The sequence below is a fragment of the Eptatretus burgeri genome, chromosome 12 (assembly GCF_056783735.1).
Source record: "Eptatretus burgeri isolate ZD-2024b chromosome 12, Ebu_testis_v1, whole genome shotgun sequence".
Lineage (NCBI taxonomy): Eukaryota > Metazoa > Chordata > Myxini > Myxiniformes > Myxinidae > Eptatretus > Eptatretus burgeri.
In genome coordinates this window covers 15,446,884-15,465,840 of record NC_140972.1, presented here as the reverse complement: position 1 = coordinate 15,465,840, position 18,957 = coordinate 15,446,884, and the positions used below count along the sequence as shown (strand labels likewise).

The following is an 18,957-nucleotide window of genomic DNA, read 5'->3' as shown; positions in this document are numbered from 1 at the left end:
TGTCTGCAGCCGACATTCTTTTTTGCTTTGGTCCCATTTTGATTGTTCGCTTGGCACCGCCAGAGCTTTGTGCTTTTCCTTCGGCTTTCATGCCTTCGACTACCAGTCATAAACGATCACTCCACAACCAAAGAAAGCAATGCTCACCCAAAGGATGGAAGTAATGAAAACGTCGATTTCAATTTATAGATTATTGTGCAACTATAATCATAAAACTTGCAATTATTCCGGCTTCACAAAGAGCTGTGTCAAAATAACTGACAGAACAGGTAAGCAAGCTCTTTTGTAACCCTGATCATTCTGAAAATCGAACATTTAGACACACCACCCGCACTTTGCATTTGAGGGCCTTTTAATGTATTTGATCTTGATTTAGTTCATTATACTTAAACTCTATAAACCCTTCTATTAACACCTCCGTAACCCAGCTCACACCGTCGTTATTCTCGAATCAGCTTTCCACTCGAGCACAATTGGATCCCCACCATGTTCAGTTAAATTCCAAACCTTCGCCCAATGGTGCTAACGATTCAATTCTTGTGGTCGAAGTGAATCTCCATCAAATGAAAATTAAGGCGACAAGCTAGTTCTCCGTGCCCGCACGGGATTCTAAACGGGATAGGGATGGAGAGAGCAAAAATGCAAATGGCGTCTTCTGGCATCGAGCCAGCAAGCTGGGAGCAACAATTATCATTTATTGCCGCAGCTGATGCAATTTAAATGCTCTAATGATGGCGAGGTGCTCTATTTGAAAACTGATTGTTCGATTATATGTTGCTTTTTGATACCTAGGGTCCGTAATAAAAATTTGTTTCGGTGTCAAAGCCAGTGACCATTTGTAAATTCATATAGTAGGATTGCTACGTAGTCTGCTTCACCCAAGAGAGAGACTACATCCATGAAAATTTGACTTTAACCCCCCCCCACCCCCAACACAAATTCAATAAAGTTGATTCCACTCCCCTCCGATAATCCGAGAGCCAATCAATCATTCCTTCCTCCAATAATGCACTTTCATTGATTAAACAGTTTGGACATTCATTTATTTATTTAGCACCATGTCAAAATAATGGTCAGACACCATGACAATATCTAAACTATCATAAACTGGTTAACGATCACAGAGATCAAACGGCAGACACAATACACTATTCGTAAAACAGTGTAACCAGGAGGAGAATACGTCATCATTGCAACCTTCCAAATGCCAAAAAAGTCAAAATCAACCGATTCTCAGCTGTAGACCCCACCTCGTTTTCGAGCAAAGAAAATATATCATTTGTGGCAACAATTTTTGGAATTAAATGACAGCAAGGTAATAATGTGTGAATAATTCAAGCTGTGTTCTGTGAAAGTTGTTATAAGTCATGGCATCAGCATGAAAACATGATGATGAACATGTAGCTCCACAACGGAAGTAGCTTCTCAGTAGTATGGCCTCCTTGGATTATTCTGCAGACGACAAAAGGCAAACTCACTCGATGTATAATAACCACCAAATTAGCATTTTTGCAAACTTCGAACAATAAAAAAGTAGAATTTCAGATCGTTAACAGCAATAAGAGAAATTTAAAATACATATACAGTATTCATTTGTGAACAAACTGCCCCGAAAGCTTCCATTTCTGACATTAACAAAATCAGGCCATGTCAACGAGAAGTTATCATCACGATCATGCACCATGCCCAATGCAGTGTATTTGTGCTGCTGAAGCAGTTACTATGGCAACAATCCTGGTCAGGCCGCCACTCCGACTCAGGAAGTCAGGGCAGGAATTTGTCCATGTTGCCGGCGATTGCTCGCCTACTCTTCGCGGAGGACACTGTGGGATCTTTAGCGTCCACAAACTAATGCTGGCAGATGGAAATTTTACATCACACGGGAAAAAATGAAAAATAAACAATTTACAATTCATTATCTTACATGCAGCTATCGCATATGCATGTGTGTAGCATTGTGTGTATGTACGTATGTATATGTATGTGTGTATGTATGTAGGAATGTATGGATGTATTGTTACGGATTTGGAAACCTTGTGAACACAACAGCTAGGTCCTATAGATCAGTTATATCGGTAAAGGCCCAGTCACACCTTGACGTTTTAGCCAGCAATGGCAACATATTAAAATGTATGTAAAACGCTGGCTTACGTTGAACTTTTGATGTTTTTTTTAAGATTCGGACGTATTCATAACGACTTGGTCTTATGCGCAACATATTAGTCACGGACACAGAACGTTTCGTTGTGTTATAGATAGCTTATACCAACGAATGCTCAACCTGTTGTTGGCCTTCACAACCTATGCCCAACGATAGTCGTACTTAGGCATAGCGCGCTGCACGCATCGCTGACGATGACATGGCGTAGGTTATGAAAAGGTTGCCGCACAACGATTCAAATCATAACCGCCGCAGAAATGGAAGTGTCAACATCGCAGTCACACCTTGGCGATCTTGCCAGCGTATGCCGACCTCTGAAAAATGCGTCTAAAACGTTGGCGCACGTCGAATACGGTTTGGGTAAGTTTGGTATGCGTGAATAGAACGCTAAAGTACGCTATCATATGTCGTATTAAATGGAGTTCGTCTTGTAATTTTAAACATGTTGAAAATTTTACGACGTACTTGCCGTATGACACACGCTCCGCATGCGATGGGAATAAGTTGAACGCAAGATATGCGATCGTTGACACACGTCGACACACGTTACTTGTAAGGTACTCATAAGTCGAAACACGTCAAGGTAATGGTTAGCGTCAGTGTTCCAGACTCCCGGTTTTTTTTTTCTTCGGTATGACGGTGTTCAGTGTACAGTGCGGTTATGATTTTAATCGTTGAGCGGCAGTCTATTAATTATATTATATTATAACCGCACAAGAAATCGAAGTGTCAAAATTACCATCATACCGAAGGAAGGAAGAAAAAAAAAAAAAAAAAATAAAACCAGGGAGTCTGGAACACTGACGCCAACCATTACCTTGATGTGTTTCGACTTATGAGCACCTTACAAGTAACGTGTGTCGATGTGCGTCACCGATCACGTAACGTGAGTACAACACGTTACTCATAGGTTAGAAATAAGTTTCGGGTACGCTAAACATTACCTCGACGTGTTTCGACTTATGAGTAACTTACAAGTAACGTGTGTCGATGTGTGTCAACGATCGCGTGACGTGCCTACAACTTATGGCCAGCGTTATGCCGAACGTGTGTCATACGCTGGCATAAGTCTTAAAATTTCAAGCATGGAAAATTAAGTATGTCTTTCTAAGTAGGGTCCCGTCCTATGTTTTAATGGGTGATTAATTGTGTGTGTGCGCTACGAAGTTTTTTTTGTAGTTAGGATTTTTACATCATCAACAACAATGACAACGCCCATCTTCGCTTCTTCACCACCAACAACTACAGCTACTACCACTACAACCACCACAACAACGCCACCTTCCTGCACTCAACCGGTCGCCATTACGCACGTGTTTTTGGCTGGGGACGTGGGCGGAGCTTTCGTCGTCTCGGGTCGAAGCTCCACTCCGAGGAGGGGAGAAGAGCGTTTCCTCCAGCCAATGAGTGGAGGGCGAGCACCACACGCGCACCCCAGCCAATCGGAAGGCCACCCCGAGTCACCTGACAACCCACCGGCCAATCCGGAGGTGAGTTGCGTCCGGGGGGAGGGGGGGTGGTGAAGAGAAGAGCGGGTGTGTGCGAGGAGGTCTGTTCTTTTTTCCCTTGAGCCTGTCCTGAGAGGATCGCCTGCCTGCGAGTCTGTCAGGACGAGAATCGCTTGTCTGTCTTGTCGTGTGCCGGAGGAGCGTGCTGGAGCCCGACGCTGCCCTCCGTACTCGGTGCTTGCAGCGGCATCGAGTTGCGGGTTCAAGTCCCGCCGAGCCAGATCGTCAAGGGCCGCACGAGGCGGGAAGGTCCAAGCAAGCCAGGTCGCTCTGGTCTCCAGCTCACCTTTCCTCGAGCGGGAAACCTTCAATAAAGACCCGACGGGGTCCATTTCTTTGGGTGTGTGTCTGTGTGTGGGCCCGTCTTCAAGTAGAATTGTGTAAGTGCTTTCTTTTGCTCATTGTACATTACATTCTTTATTCGTGATAACTCTGCTCTGTTCCCTTCCCCGATTATTGTTATAAATAAATATCCCTTTTGTTGAATGTACCAGCTCATTTCTGTGTTTCTTTCATTGGCTTAGCACGCTGTGTATTGAGAGATAGTGAGGGTAAATTGTTCATTTGGTCCAGTGTGGCTCTGGTAACTCCGCGCGGTTACGCCGGATCTGAGCCGTTATCTGTGACTCGGATCGGACAGAGTCGGCTGAGGGTGTGGTTCCCCAGTAGTTAGACTGCGTGGGTATTTAGGTATATTGAAATTGGCAATTGACCCTACCCCACGTGGTCGACCTTTTGGCGATCTTCGGTCCGATAAGGGACCCGTGAGCTTTCGGATTTATCTGTGTACAGTGGAGCCGACTCTACTGCTCCCCCGAGCGGTCGTGCTCGCCACCAAGACCCGGCACCACAACAGTATGTATGTAAAGGTAGTGGGGAAAAAAAAGATAAAATACGACTGCATGTCCTGAAGCTCAATCAGGAGCAACATTCACTCAAATCCTCTGCAGACCTCCTTAGACCCCGATTTAAAAAAAAAATTTCTTTTTTTATGCTGTGAACAAACTTTGGTGCATCATGGGTGGTGATGGTTGTGGTCAAGTTTCATTGAAATTGTTGGGTAGTTTTGGAGAAGAGAGCAAATACCTATTTTGAGGGGGGGGGGATTCAATAACTCCCTCCCCCACTCCAGAGACACCTTTAATGAATGCAGATTTTGATACGGTGAATAAACCTTCGTTAGGCTTCAGATATGAAGCTTGTGGCCAAGTTTCATCAAAATCGTGTTTTTTTTTTATGAGCATGGCACTGATGTTATCCATACGTCATGGCTTTTTCAATCATGAGATCTGAACCCAATCGAGCATTTTGGGAAAATTCTGGAACGACGCCCGAGACAGCGTTTTCCACCTCTGTCAAACAGGTTTGAGTTGATTGACTTTCTTGTGGAAGAATGGTGCCGCATCCCTCTTGCAGAATTCCACATGCCGGTGGACTCTGCCACTGTGCATACAGGCTGTACTGACCGCACATGGTGGTTCAACACCCTATTAAGTGATTTTTACATTGACGTTTCCATTTTTTTTGTCCACTACATGTATATATGTATGTATCCAAAATAGTGCCCCCAAGTGGTGCGTGTGCGAGTCCAGAAGTGGATGGGAAACTGAAGCTGGAATTTAACTGTATGCGCACACAAAATAATTTAATTTGAAACTAATTAAATAATGCAACTATCACAGAACATGTGAGCTGTTTGAGAAGAACAGTACTTAGGCGCCCGTCAGAGACGGGACCTTCCGCTAATGTATAAGAAACTACACTTTAACTCTGGTTGTCATAATCATGATGACAACAATGAGGCAATCTGATAAAGGCAGTTTATTGATACATGTTCCGAACTGTAAATGTTCCGAACTTTGTGCGCTGCTTGTAATCAGCTAACGCGTGTGGGCAATGGTTCAAGAAGGTGAATGGTGTCGGAATGTTACTGGGAGGTGCTGTGTAAGATTTAAACCCTCTTGTTACAATATCTGAAGAGTATAACGAGAGAACAAAACAAACCCTGGGACGACGTTGGGGTCTCGGATAAATGACAGGTATATCAAATGTTTCAGTTTTTTCTCGCAAGAAAAAAGTTTATTTTCAGAACCAATCGGTACATTTATAAAGAAGACAAGACGACCCGTGAACCCGTTGGGTTCCCGTTGTGACAGCAGTTGATGAAAAAAAAAAACAAGACAAAATTTTAATATTATTTAGTGATCAAACTTTAACTCGAAGAAATTTTGAGCATTTACCTCAGGAGTCATCTTTCAACGAAGCACGAGTTACGGAGGTATTAGATCAAAATGGCGATGTTTATTTTATGCTTAAAAATAAATCGTTCTTTGTCTGTACTAAATGTTTGAGATTTATAAAATAATTTTTTTCATTGCCCGATTTGAACGAAACTTGATACTGCACACCGCAGGCGAATGGTCACAAATGTGGCCCGAAAATTTTTGCGCTATCGTGTACTGTTTTGGCTGTATTTCGGGAACATACATACATACATATGCACTACCGGTCAAGAGTTTTAGAACACCCTCATTTTTCCAGTTTTTACTGAAATTTAAGCAGTTTAACGTTTCAATGTACTCTGAAATGAAAGCATCGAACAAATAAACAATTGCAGATAAAAAAGAAATCATGGAATCGTTTTGTTGAACAAAATTTAATCTAAATTTTTGACTCATCAAAGTAGCCACCTTTTGCAGATATAACAGCCCTGCAGTTGTTAACCCATTACTTGTTCCCTGAAAAGGGCCTTTTTAACAACTCTGAAACTTACATTATTATTCAGATTTTGGAAACCCAAACTTTTTTTTTAACCTCTGGCAGTTTACTGCTTAGCTTTGTACCATTTCAGGTTATTCACTGGACTTGAACTGCTTAAATTCAGTAAAAAATGGAAAAATGGGGATGTTCTAAAACTTTTGACCAGTAGTGTATATATAAAAAATAGATATGTATGTATGTTGGGTGGTCGCTAGACTACCCATATTCTCAGGTTTTCGGTCTGTCTGTATGTCTGTTTGTATGTCTGTTTATTTGTATGTAATGGACAGCTCTGGAGGCCAGAGGAGTCAACCGATTTTGATGAAACTTGCCTGGTAGGTTCATACCAGGATCTAGTTGTATGCTTTTGAGCACCGTTGCTATGGACGCCACTGTTGCCTAGCAATGGGATTTGGAATTTTTGAAAAAATCCGAAGAAAAAAAATTTCGAAAATCAAAAAATTGGCTTCCGCGCTTTTATGCGCACTATAATCAACCTCTGTCAAAAAATTTCAGCCTGATCAGTCAAAAACTGTATGACTAGTATGCAATTATATTACTACATGCTTTCACCCCAACGTTCGCATTGGGATTCCCTAACGTAGGGTTAGGGAATCGAACCCAAATGATGAATGGACAGTTGCTCGTCATGTTCCTATAGGGAACAACGAACGGCAAAAATGCCATCTGATGTGTTCTCTTATCGACATATTTCAAATTCGCCTTATCTAGCGACCAACCATGTCGCCTACCGGCATGTATGTATGTACGCACGCACGCACACGATGAGAGTTTTAACAATATATAGATGGTATTCATAGAATACTTATCCTGCAGTCTTGAGGACTTGGTGCAAGGCAATTCTTCTGTTTTTTTAAGGTTATTTTTTTTTCTTTCATCCAATATGGTGTCAGACCAGTGAACGATGATGTCACTTTTATCAAACTATATTTCCCATGGGTAGTTGATAAATTCGTTAAAGTTTTGCATTGATCAGTTAGCAGTTTTAATATTTGCAGAAAAAAATTTGTTTTCACACTGACCAGATCAAGCGTTGCTCTTGTCGAATTATGACGTCATAATGAAGGCACCGATGACATATCAAATTCCCCATGGGGAGTACTTGACAATGAGCCATGTTCCAATTTAGGAGATTATGGAGGAACAAAGTTTTTCGGTTTATCTAAGATGGCACCTGTACCACATGACGTAAAACATCATAATTATCATTATAAATTCCTCCAGGGGCGCACTTATGGTCAAAATTTCATGTCAATCGGACCAACCATTGCAGAGAAGTTTTTCTTCATACTGACCGGATCAAGCGTTGCACTTGTCGAATTATGACGTCATAATGAAAGTCATCATTAACATATCTTATTCTCCATGGGGAGTACTTGACTGAGCCATGTGTACATTTTTTCCATGGAGCGGTTTCAGAGAAATAGAATTTCAAAGTTTTTGGGTTTTTCCTAGATGGCGCCTGTACCACGTGACCGATGACATCATAATTATGACAAAAAAAAATTCTACAAGAAGTGGCACACCTATGGTCAAAATTTTGTGATAATTGGACCAACAGTTGCAAAGAAAATTTTTTTCATTACTTATCGAATCAAGCATTGTACTTGGCGAATTATGACATCATAATAAAGACTGATGACATCATCATTAACACATCTTATTCCCCATGGGGAGTACTTGACAATGAGCCATGTGCAAATTTTTCCCACAGAGAGTTTTCAGAGATATAGAGGTGCAAAGTTTTTCGGTTTTTTTCCCAAGATGGTGCCTGTACCACGTGACCTCTGACAGCATACTTATGACTAAAGAAATTCTACAGGAGGTGCACCGATTTGGAAAATCTCGTGCCAATCAGACTAATGGTTGCTGAGAAAATGAATTTTAAAAACTGCAGACACGTACGAACGCACGTACGTCAGACGTACAACGCAACCGATTGCTTCACCCCACTCTTCGCTTCGTGAGCGCAGGGTAAAGATTATTTGAAAATACAAGTTGGTGTAATAATATAAAGCTGTTTCAACATAATACAAGATGAGAAGCAAAGGAGCCGAGAAATGTGACATCATTGAAAGGTGTAAACCACTAATTATATTATTGTTCATCCAATTTTGATTTACACAGATTAGAGGAAGCTTATAATACATTTTCATTTGAAAGAAACTAAGATGTTTGTTTTATGTTTCACTTTGACATTAATTCACAGAATTATATTTATGGAGCAAAAAATAGCTTCAATAATTTCATTTACCATTTTTAGCTCATCTGGACTTTAATCGGGTGAGCTTTTGCGATCGAGCAGTGTCCGAAGGTAAGTCAGTCAGTGAGTCTGTAAACACTTCAATCATTATTGCTTGAAACAAACACACAATTTTGATGAAACTTGGCCACTCGCTGTACATCCGATTCCCAATGAACGTATATTGACTGCATCAAAATAAGCACTCATTCATGGGTTCAAATCGGGTCTAAGACACAAAAAAAGTCCTGCCCTAACCTACAGGGGACGTTGCATCAGCAGCACAGCCATGCCCTCAACCAAAAACATGACCGGTAACCTGTAAAAACATGATCTGTGAGCATGTATCGCTGTAATCGGGATCGAGAGGGCATCATTCAACCAATCACGTAACCAGATTCTGCACGTGAACAAAATTTCGATATTTTATGACATCATTGACTGATTGCTCCTGATCTACAGTATGTGAGCTTCAAGACCTGTGGTCCTATTTGTGGTCCGGCCACGTTTTGAAATATTGTGCAAGATATTGTTTTTGGTCCTCTCTCTCAATGGTGAAAAATCACTTATAAAATTAAAAAATTCTCGTATTCGGATCCAGACCCGGATCTTCACCAAAATCGAATCAATTATTTCATGTCACACATCCAACCTGTCCACCAAATTTCGTCCGAATCCGTCAACAACTTTTTGAGATATCCTCTTCACAGACAAACAAACAGACTGACAGGGGTGAAAATATAACCTCTGCCCACCTTCGGTGGCAGAGGTAATAAAAGTGATAGTTGAGAAGAAACCACAGTGGAAAACAAAACCATGAAGGTCACAGAATGAGAAGAAGCAGAAGCCGAACATAAGCTAAAGCCCAATAGAAGAAGAATCCCAACAGAAGAAGGAGAATGGCAATAAAAGCAGAAGGGAAATAAGTGGAATCAGCAGAAGAGAAGATCAAGGAAATCATTTGAAGAAAGCGAATCATTCCATGTACCAGTGGGTTCGGCCGGAACCTGTAAGCAAGCATCATGCGCTTCCTGAATGCATCATACTCATCATCCTCCTTGGACAGTTCAGCAGGGCGATCGATTCCAAAACCTGCGCCATCAACAGGCTGTGTCCCTCTGAGGAAAATGGGGAGCAAAAGAGAGATGCACCATTAAAAAGTGAAACAATTAAATTTTTTTTTAACATTCTGAACGAGACCAGAGGTGTATGAAAATAAAATAACATAAATAAAATTAAGAGGTATCTACAAATCGGCTGCAAGTGCAGAAGAAAAGTCCATCTTGTATTCCCCATGTTCCCTGCCCCATCCCTCTCCCTTCCACAGATCTCCTAATGTCTCTGTTCTCCACTGTTTTGTCCTTCCCACTCCCGCCGCTCTTGTCTCATGCCCCCCTTGCTGTGCGTTGTGCGTATGCTCTCACACGAGCCTCGACAAGGTATACAAAAAAAAGAAAAAAAAAAAAAAGAGAAATCTCTCAAATCAAATCATATTTTGGAATCCTGCTGTTGCTTCTCTTGTTTCTAAGCTGTTTGCTCCATTCAGCCTGTCCTCCTTTGGCTGCCTTCCATCTGCCTGAAAGTGAGCAAAACATCATGCTGGTTCACAAGAAGGGTGCAAAAAACAGATCCTATGGAGCAGTAAGCTTGCTTTCCAAATAATAGTTTAAATTGAATCCATCATTACTCCCGATATGAAGTCTTTACCATTTTCAGATTGCCCAATCTCTGAACATCAGCTTGGTTTCCATCCCAGTGATAACGCTGAATGTGCTGCGGCTCCTCTTTCAACAAGCGATGGAGGCCGCAAATTTCAGACAAGAGATCAGGACTCTGAAACAGTGAGGCACCCTGCCATGTTCTCCAAACTCTCAACTTCCCGTTTACATGTCCTCCCAACCCTCTTGCCATTTTCTCAACACAACTCCCCTGGCCACTCTTTCAATTCCTCTGTGGTCTCCAGAGAGAAGAATTTATTTCTACAGGAATGGATTTTATCGATTAAACAATTTCAACATTCATTTATTCAGCACAATGTCAAAATGATGGTTAAACATGGTGACATCAAAACTAGAAAAGCACTCGGTAGAGTGCATACCTCTGCCAGGCTGAACAGTTTACGTTTTGTATCCCACCTAGAGGCCGGATCTGCATCTGGACCTTAACCAAAATATAATCAGCTTGTTCTCGTCAGCGACCCAACTCATCCACCAAGTTTTGTCATAATCCATCGATAACTTTTTAAATATCATGTCATATATTGTTTTGGGCCCAATCTCTCAATGGTGAAGAATCACATAAAATCATCAGACCCGGATCCAGATCTTCACCAAAATCGAATCAATTTGCCCTCGTCACACACCCAACCTGTTCACCAAGTTTCATCTGAATCGATCCGTAACTTTTTGAGACATCATGCTGGATATAATTTTTGGCCATATATCTCAACCATGAAGAACCACTTAAAAAATCCTGGTACCAGGATTCGTATCTTCACCAAAATCTAATCAATTCGTCCTTGTCCACCAAATTTCGTCCAAATCTGTCCATAAGTTTTTGAGATATCCTGCTCACAAACAAACAGACAGGGGTGAAAACATAACCTCTGCCCACCTTCAGTGACAGAGCTAACTATCGTTAACAGGTTTATCCAAAGCTACTTCCACTCATGGATTGTTGACTTCCTACTCTCTCACAATGAATCTGTGGCTCTCGAAGGAATCCTCCAATCTCTTTTCCCTGTCAAGGCTGGAGTGCCCCAGGGCAGCGTCGTGGGCTTAGTCATGTTCCTCTCTTCATCAATTATTTCTTATTCTATAGAAAACCCTCATTCTTGCTGATGACTCCATCTGCCATAGGATCCTACATCCCTCAGAAAGACAGGCAGCATCATCTTCCCTCTACGTGGATCTTGATAGAAATAGGAGCTGGCCATCACTTGGAATAACTATTTCACCCCAAACAAAACTATATCCTCATCTCTCTCTCCCTCTCTGAAAGACCCATCTGGAGAACCCTCCAATCCACTGCCTTAAGAAACCTCTTGAAGACATTCAGTCCCTCAAACCTTTAGGCCTCACCATCAGCGACAATCTCTTGAAGGCAAACCATATATCCAAGTTGCCCCCATAGCCATCCGATAACTGGGATTCCTCTGTTATGACAAGACTTTCCTTGGTAAATCTGAACTTCTCAACATGAGGCATTCATCCAGTTTGGGTTGGAGGCCCCACTTCGCACCTTTAACCATCTCGATGTCATAAGAGACCAAGTCCTTGAAAAGTCATTGGAATCTCCCATGATGAATCCCCACTCATGTCACCTCCAATCCATATTTATATTTTTGACAGTCATTACCTCTCCCAAAGCCCACCTCTTCCTTTCCAGGTTATTGCATTTTATCCCCCTCTCCCTCCACCAACCTTTGTTTTTTGTTCCAGTGATGTTTCATCCCTGGTTTCCCCATTCGTCTTCTTTCAGCCCCTTCTCATCATATTTAGCTTGAATCAGGTTTCTTCACTCTATGTCTTCCTCCCCTTATGTCTTATTCCTCTAAATGTCCTCTGTTATGACCCTCTCCCTTGCTATTGGTGTGTTCATCAACTTTTCACTGTGCTTGTTCTGTTCTGTTCCTTTTCATGCTTCACAGGCCTCAACTCTGTATGCCAGTTTAGCCAAAAGATAATCTGTTTCATTGTTATCCTTGATCATAGTAATTCTCTAAAAATTGCACTTTTCATGTTTTATTCTCTCAAATGTACTACACCTGCCATTTGGGAGAATTATGTCCGCTATCCCATCGGAGTCACCGTTCAATCCCACAATGCACTGCAGCAAACCTCAGAGTCTGGACCAAAAATGGAAACACAAGGGTATACGGGCCATACAACATGTATGCAAGTTATTGGGCCGCCACACGTACATGACTGGCATGTGAAATATGCAAATCTCTTTCCGGCCATCCTCTCGTTGTGATGTGTATATATATATTGTTGCGGTCTTCGCGCCCGCCGGCGTGCGACGGCCACAACACTCGAATCGCGGCACGTCGCCCACCGGACGGACAATCCAGTCGTGACCCTCTCGGACTAACGCCGGGAACCAGTCACGGGTGGACCTTTCGGTCTCACCGCGATCGAGCCAATCAGCCCCCGCGTGGGATAGGGTTGCTCGCCAAATTCGAACTACCTAAGTACCCACGCGGAGGGTAGACCGGGCGATCGCACCTCGCCGCAGGTCGACTTCGGACACGGGCCACTTAAGCGACCCGTTCCGTACTATCAGAATAACCGAGCGGTGTTATCGTCGACCTCGACGGTTCGATTAATTATCGGGCGTATTCAGCCCACTACCAACCCTTTACGTGAAGCAAGATGGGGATTCAATGGAGGAAAAGACGAAGCGAAGCGGGAAACAGTTCAACAATAAAGCACATTTATTCTCGGCACACGGGAAGCACACAAATACAATTCCACCAAATGCACACAAAAAAAGAAAACACAATTCCATTTACACAAAAAGCAAACATAAAAGTGAAAACACAGTGCAGAGCTAATACCGACTACCGAGCACACGGCAACACTTGTACAATTCTACTTCACAGACGGCGCCGACAACACATACCCAAAACCAAGGAAAAGAAATCCCCTCAAGAATGAGGCAGGCCTGAGGCCGAGACCGGGTTGGGCCTACCCGTCTGGTGATGAGACGCGGAGCGGCGATGGCCCCGCAACCCGCGGGCCTCGTGGACAGTGCCTGGCAGGGGGGTGGGAACGGGGCCCCCTTGGTCGCACTATCTCAGCGCGGGGGGAAACAGGAGGGGGTTGCTGATGCTCGGGGTATAGAGGATCTTCATTATCCCTGGTGTGCGTCTCCACCTCGGCCAGGTCGCGCTGCCGGCCTCCCTCGGGCGTGCAGCTCCTGGCACCGACGCGAGCACCCCCTCGTCCGACTCTCTTCAGCTTCTCCAGCCACTGCAGGCTTCGGGCTCCAGTCTTCCACACTCGTCCCCTCCGTTCCGACTCCTTCTCGTTCTTGTTTGCGACTCGTTCTCGTCCTGCTGACTCCTTCTGACTGACGAACACCGTCCTTTTATCCCCCCGTAACTTCGCCTTTGACCCCCTCCCTTTGACCTTTCACCTCGCTCCCCATTGGCCCGAGAAAAAGTGGGCGTGAAGGCTTTTTGATCCACAAATTTGCATATATCGATCGCCCTGGGGGCGGGGCCAAATTGCCCCTCGCTCACCGATTGGACGGCAAAAAGTGGGCGTGTGTCGTTTTTGATCCGTTTTTGAAGCACAAAATCCGTGATTTTGTACACGCTGTTCGACGCGCGTTCTGCATGAGTCCAACACCGGTACCCACAGCGGGGCAAGAACGGTGGCGATGCTACGGTTGTGAGGTGTGCGTGAAGGTCGTGGCGGTTGTGGTGAAGCGGTGGTTGTGGTCGGTGGTTGATGTTGTGGTTGTGATCATGGCGGTTGGTCCAAAATAAAGATAGTGAAAGAAAAACGGCTATCCTGAAGAGTCGCAGCTCGCATAAATGACATGTATTCCCACTAGACAACGGGTTTGGACCTAACTACACATGTACTTACCGAGATACCTCACCTAAGGGACCTGAATGGTGGTTTGCGAATCTGGTAACCACAACACTACCCCCTTCCCTTTTTACAGACTCGTCCCGAGTCGTCAAATTTTCGTGTGCCATCATGTGTAGTTTTCCCCTAGTACATTTTACCTACGGATCCCTGAGTGCGACATTCATGGTATTCGTGTCCCCAAAATAAATAACCTGAGGGCTGCGTGACTACCTAAACAAACTCACTCACACGGACGACTTAAATAAAATTGCCGGCGCTAAGACATACATGCCGGGGGCGCACTCATATTTACAGTACATCTTGACCTTAACTTACAAATTTTACACTAAACCATGGCCCAGGATCATTGAACTCTGCAAAAAGAAAGCAGTTAGCAGGGAGCCAGGCTGCCCGCATGCAGTCTCTGGCTCAAACAATGCAGGTGACAGGGAACGTGGCTGGCTGCTCACACGCAGTCCAAGGCCTTCCCTTTTGAACTGAACTCAGTGAACAACAACGGTGCTTGGGCTGCACAAACGCAGTCTCCGTGCCAGCTCAAGTGGCACACGCAATGAGCACAACGAATGGATGCATGAACGCAAACACGGTGCACGGGCCGCCACTGCAGGCCCGTGTTGTAGCTGCCAACAGGGCAGTTCTTGCAGCTTGCAAACTGTTGCTTTTACGATCCTGGCGCACATGGCAATGAACCGGGGGGGGGGGGGGCAAAGCAAAAATTGAACAGGGCTGGTGAACGTGGGCAGTGGGCATGGCATGGCAAAGGCGCAGGCAACACAGCCCGCAGAAGAAGGCCGCTGCAGGCAAACACAGCTGGCAGATGAACTGGCCGGCACAGGCCTTGAAGAAAAACAGCCAGCAGATGAACTGGCCGGCACAGGCCTTGCAGCACACAGCTGCCGATGAACTTGGCCGGCCTCCGCCCTGAAGCAAAACACGGCCAGCCGATGAAGTTGGCCAGCCTTTGCCGTTCAGTGGAGGTTGGTGGAGGGAGTGCGGTGGTGCTGGCCACTTGGAAGGCGGGCTCGGACCTACATACCTGTCTCCCTCCCAACCTATCGCCTTTGCCTGTCACTGTACATACCCACTCCCTTAATTTGTCAAACCCCAATTTAGCCCCAACTTAATTTTTTTCTGTTGTTTTTATGTTTACTCCCCCACTATAAATCGTCCCCTAACCCCCTTTATCGTCCTTGTTCGGCTAACCTATCCTGTCACCTAGCCTACTCCCAACCCCTACGTTCCCTTCCCGGAGGGGAATAAGGGAGAGCTAACGTCCTGTGTCGAGGCCCAGCGAAGCCTCAGAATGGCCTCCCCAGAGTTCGGCGATCTAACCCAAAGTGGGTCCAGCGGCCCACAACGAGAGCGAGGGGATGGATGGTGCGGAGGGGTACACTTCCTAATCTACCCTATCCATTTAACTGTTAAACTACCCCGGGGCTTTCAACAAGCGCCTCTCGCTTAAACTATTGGTTCTAACAACCCAGATTCCCGTCGCCTGTGTTGGTGTCCTTACAATTTCGGGCCTCGCCCCCCAATTTTCTCTCCGTGCCCTCACACGGTCTCCTGGCTGGGACACGTGGCTCCCTTTGGCAGGCACGACCCTCTGCCGAATCTCCCGCTATGGCACCCCCGGGCACTACACTGCCTCCGAGCCTACCAGCTCCCTAACACCGGGGAGTGCCCCCTATGGCACCTCCCCTGAAACGCACACGTGGCAGGCCGGCCTCCCGGGCCCCTTTCCGAGGGTCACCCGTGCCCACAACACTGCCCACGTGGCTAATGGCGCCCCGGGCCCCCGCACCAAGCAGGCGCACCCGTGCCCACTACGCTATCCCGGCCCCCCATGGGCCCATGGCCTACCGCGGCCGACTAGCCTGGTGCCCGGGGTACCCACTCAGCGATACTCACCTTTCGCAGCCACGCTCCCAAGCCCGTCAACAGGGCTCCTGCACCCCTCCAAATGGGTCTCGAGCCTACTTTCCCACCAACAACAAAACGACCTCCATTTTTCAATTTGACTAACCCAGCTAACTCACTTTACTCTGACCCCGGGGTCCCTTGGGCGGGAGTCACTCCTCCCCCCAATCACTCATCGCACCATGCATTCCCCATTCACACAGACCCGCTGGCCTCACTCACTCACCAAGCACATGCTTCCACTTCACTCACCAACTCTTCAACACACACACCACTGAACTCTGCCATCCTTCTAACTACATCCCCTAACTAACTCGTGCTCCCACGTCGTCCCTTAAACTACAGCACGTTCCTTTTAACACTACGTAGCTAAACTACGTCCCCTCTACACATTCACAGTCTGTCTCTGTCTCAAATAAATCATTTTATTTCCCAACCTAAAGCTCACTAAATCCCTCTACCTAATCCATTCCATGGACTCCATGAGGACTTACCCCTGCCCCATGAAGTCGGTCTAACTAAGCTAACCCTTCCCCCTAACTAGTTTTCATCCTGTGCCCAGGGTAAGGGGGTCTTTCACCCCTTGCCCAGGAATCCTGTACACCCGAAAGTGAGGCTTGCTTTTTTTTTTTTTTTTCCATGCGCAGCACCTGCGCGGCAACTCAGAGCTCGCGCACTTTGCACCTGCCCGTGACGTCATGCAGCTGCACGTGTTCCTCGTCCCTCCTTGGACGGTGCCATCCGGCAGAGATACCCCTCCTGCCGGATTCCAACCCCACGTGCAGCCATGACGTCACCGTGCGCATAAAAAAAACAAGCCCCACGTCTCGAGGGGTTCCCCACGCGAACACATGTGCTTTGCCCGTTGGAGCTTAACACACACGATCGCGTGGAGAACCCGTCCGGTCCAAATCCATTTACCTGCCTAAACTTTGTCCGTCCGCGGGATCGGCAAATCCACCGCTGGCGTTTCCGGACCGGGACTTCACTCTCGCAAGCGAGCACGTGGCGGTCTCGTGCGTTGCACAGCACGAACCGCGTGCTCACTGCTGGGTGAACCCGGCACGGTCCTCGAAACAACTACGGCCGCTACCCGGCTTTCTTTCTTCTGTCGCCTTCGTCGTCGCCATTCAACCCACGCACACCTGCGTGTTACGACGCACACAGTCCACACCATTAAACTCACACCGGGAGATGCGGCTGCGTGCTCCCGCATGCCAACCGACATCTCCCTCTCATACCGCTCTCTCACACACACGGTCTCCCTTGCACACAGCGACCTTGCACACGGCCGTTCACTCACGCACGGTGCCTCACCACTCACACAAACCATACTACTTACACACGCGGGGGCACTCACGCGCGGTGCCTCACTCATACACACGGCGACACTCACACACGCGGTCTCTTCCACACACGGTGCCTCACCCACACACGCGGGGGCACTAACCCACGGTGCCTCACTCACACTCCGTGCCTCATCCACACACGGCGTGCTGGGAAGCACGTACTCCGGCACCATCGCCACCACACCACTCACACGTGGTGCCTCACTCATACTGGCCGTTTCACTCACACACACGGTCTCCCTTGCACACAGCGACCTTGCACACGGCCGTTCACTCACGCGTGCCTCACTACTCTCACACCGTGCCTCATCCACACACGCGGGGGCACTCACCCGCGGTACCTCACTCATACACACGGCGACACTCACACACGCGGTCTCTTCCACACACGGTGCCTCACCCACACACGCGGGGGCACTAACCCGCGGTGCCTCACTCACACTCCGTGCCTCATCCACACACGGCGTGCTGGGAAGCACGTACTCCGGCACCATCGCCACCACACCACTCACACGTGGTGCCTCACTCATACTGGCCGTTTCACTCACACACACGGCCTCACTCACACACGGTGCCCCATCCACACCCGGCGTGCTGGGAAGCACGCACTCTGGCACCATCGCCACCACACCACTCACACGTGGTGCCTCACTCATACTGGCCGTTTCACTCACACACACGGCCTCACTCACACACGGTGCCCCATCCACACCCGGCGTGCTGGGAAGCACGCACTCTGGCACCATCGCCACCACACCACTCACACACGGGGTCGCTTCCACACACGGTGCCGCACTCACACCTTGCACCACACACACAGGGACAACCACACTGGGGATTTGTGTCCCCACAAGGGTCTCCGGGGCCTCTATACCCCCAAGCTCTCCGTGCACCCGTCCACAGCACTCGTCCCCTCAACCTCGCAAAGCACGACCGAACTCACCTGGTCGTGACTCGCCTCAAGGGGGCATACTCCCTCCCCTCGTTCCTGGAGGAGGCCATCCAGGTGCTCGCACCGGGTCCCAACACGCTCCGCGAGCTCAACCCCATTGTCCTCCACTACCTCCGTGTGTGCGTGCGCGTCACTTACCCCGTCTTCATCGTGTAGTCTTCCCTGTATCGTTCCCATCTCCCGTGTCTCTGCCAACTCTTCACCCTTTACCTCCCTTGTCTCAACTATTATTTCTGTTGTCGTCACCTCGTGTCTCGTCTCACACGTTTTGGTCTCCCCATTTAATTTTTCCCTTTCGGTCATCGTCACGACCCTCGCCCAACACGTTCCACGAATTATTTTTTCACCCGCCTCCACCGCGGGCCTGTCAGCCGTTGCACCCCCACCCAGCTCGTTTGCTCCCACACGTGGAGTCGCCATTTTAAGCTCCCTGCTCACTGCCTT

The 18,957-nt window shown here is 46.9% G+C and overlaps 1 protein-coding gene across 4 annotated transcripts in view; it reads right to left on the bottom strand.

The window, feature by feature from the left end:
* Nucleotides 1–1,021: 1,021 nt before the first annotated feature.
* Nucleotides 1,022–18,957, bottom strand: part of LOC147015151 (SURP and G-patch domain-containing protein 1-like) — an 89,849-nt gene continuing 71,913 nt past the window's right edge. For all 4 annotated transcript variants that reach the window (XM_085849655.1, XM_085849656.1, XM_085849657.1 and 1 more), the window contains 2 exons: nt 9,681–9,810; nt 1,022–1,452 (listed from right to left, as the gene is read on the bottom strand). In XM_085849655.1, the coding sequence (XP_085705781.1) occupies nt 1,426–1,452; nt 9,681–9,810 (157 nt within the window). In that variant the 3' untranslated portion in view covers nt 1,022–1,425. The remainder of the gene's footprint in view (nt 1,453–9,680; nt 9,811–18,957) is intronic.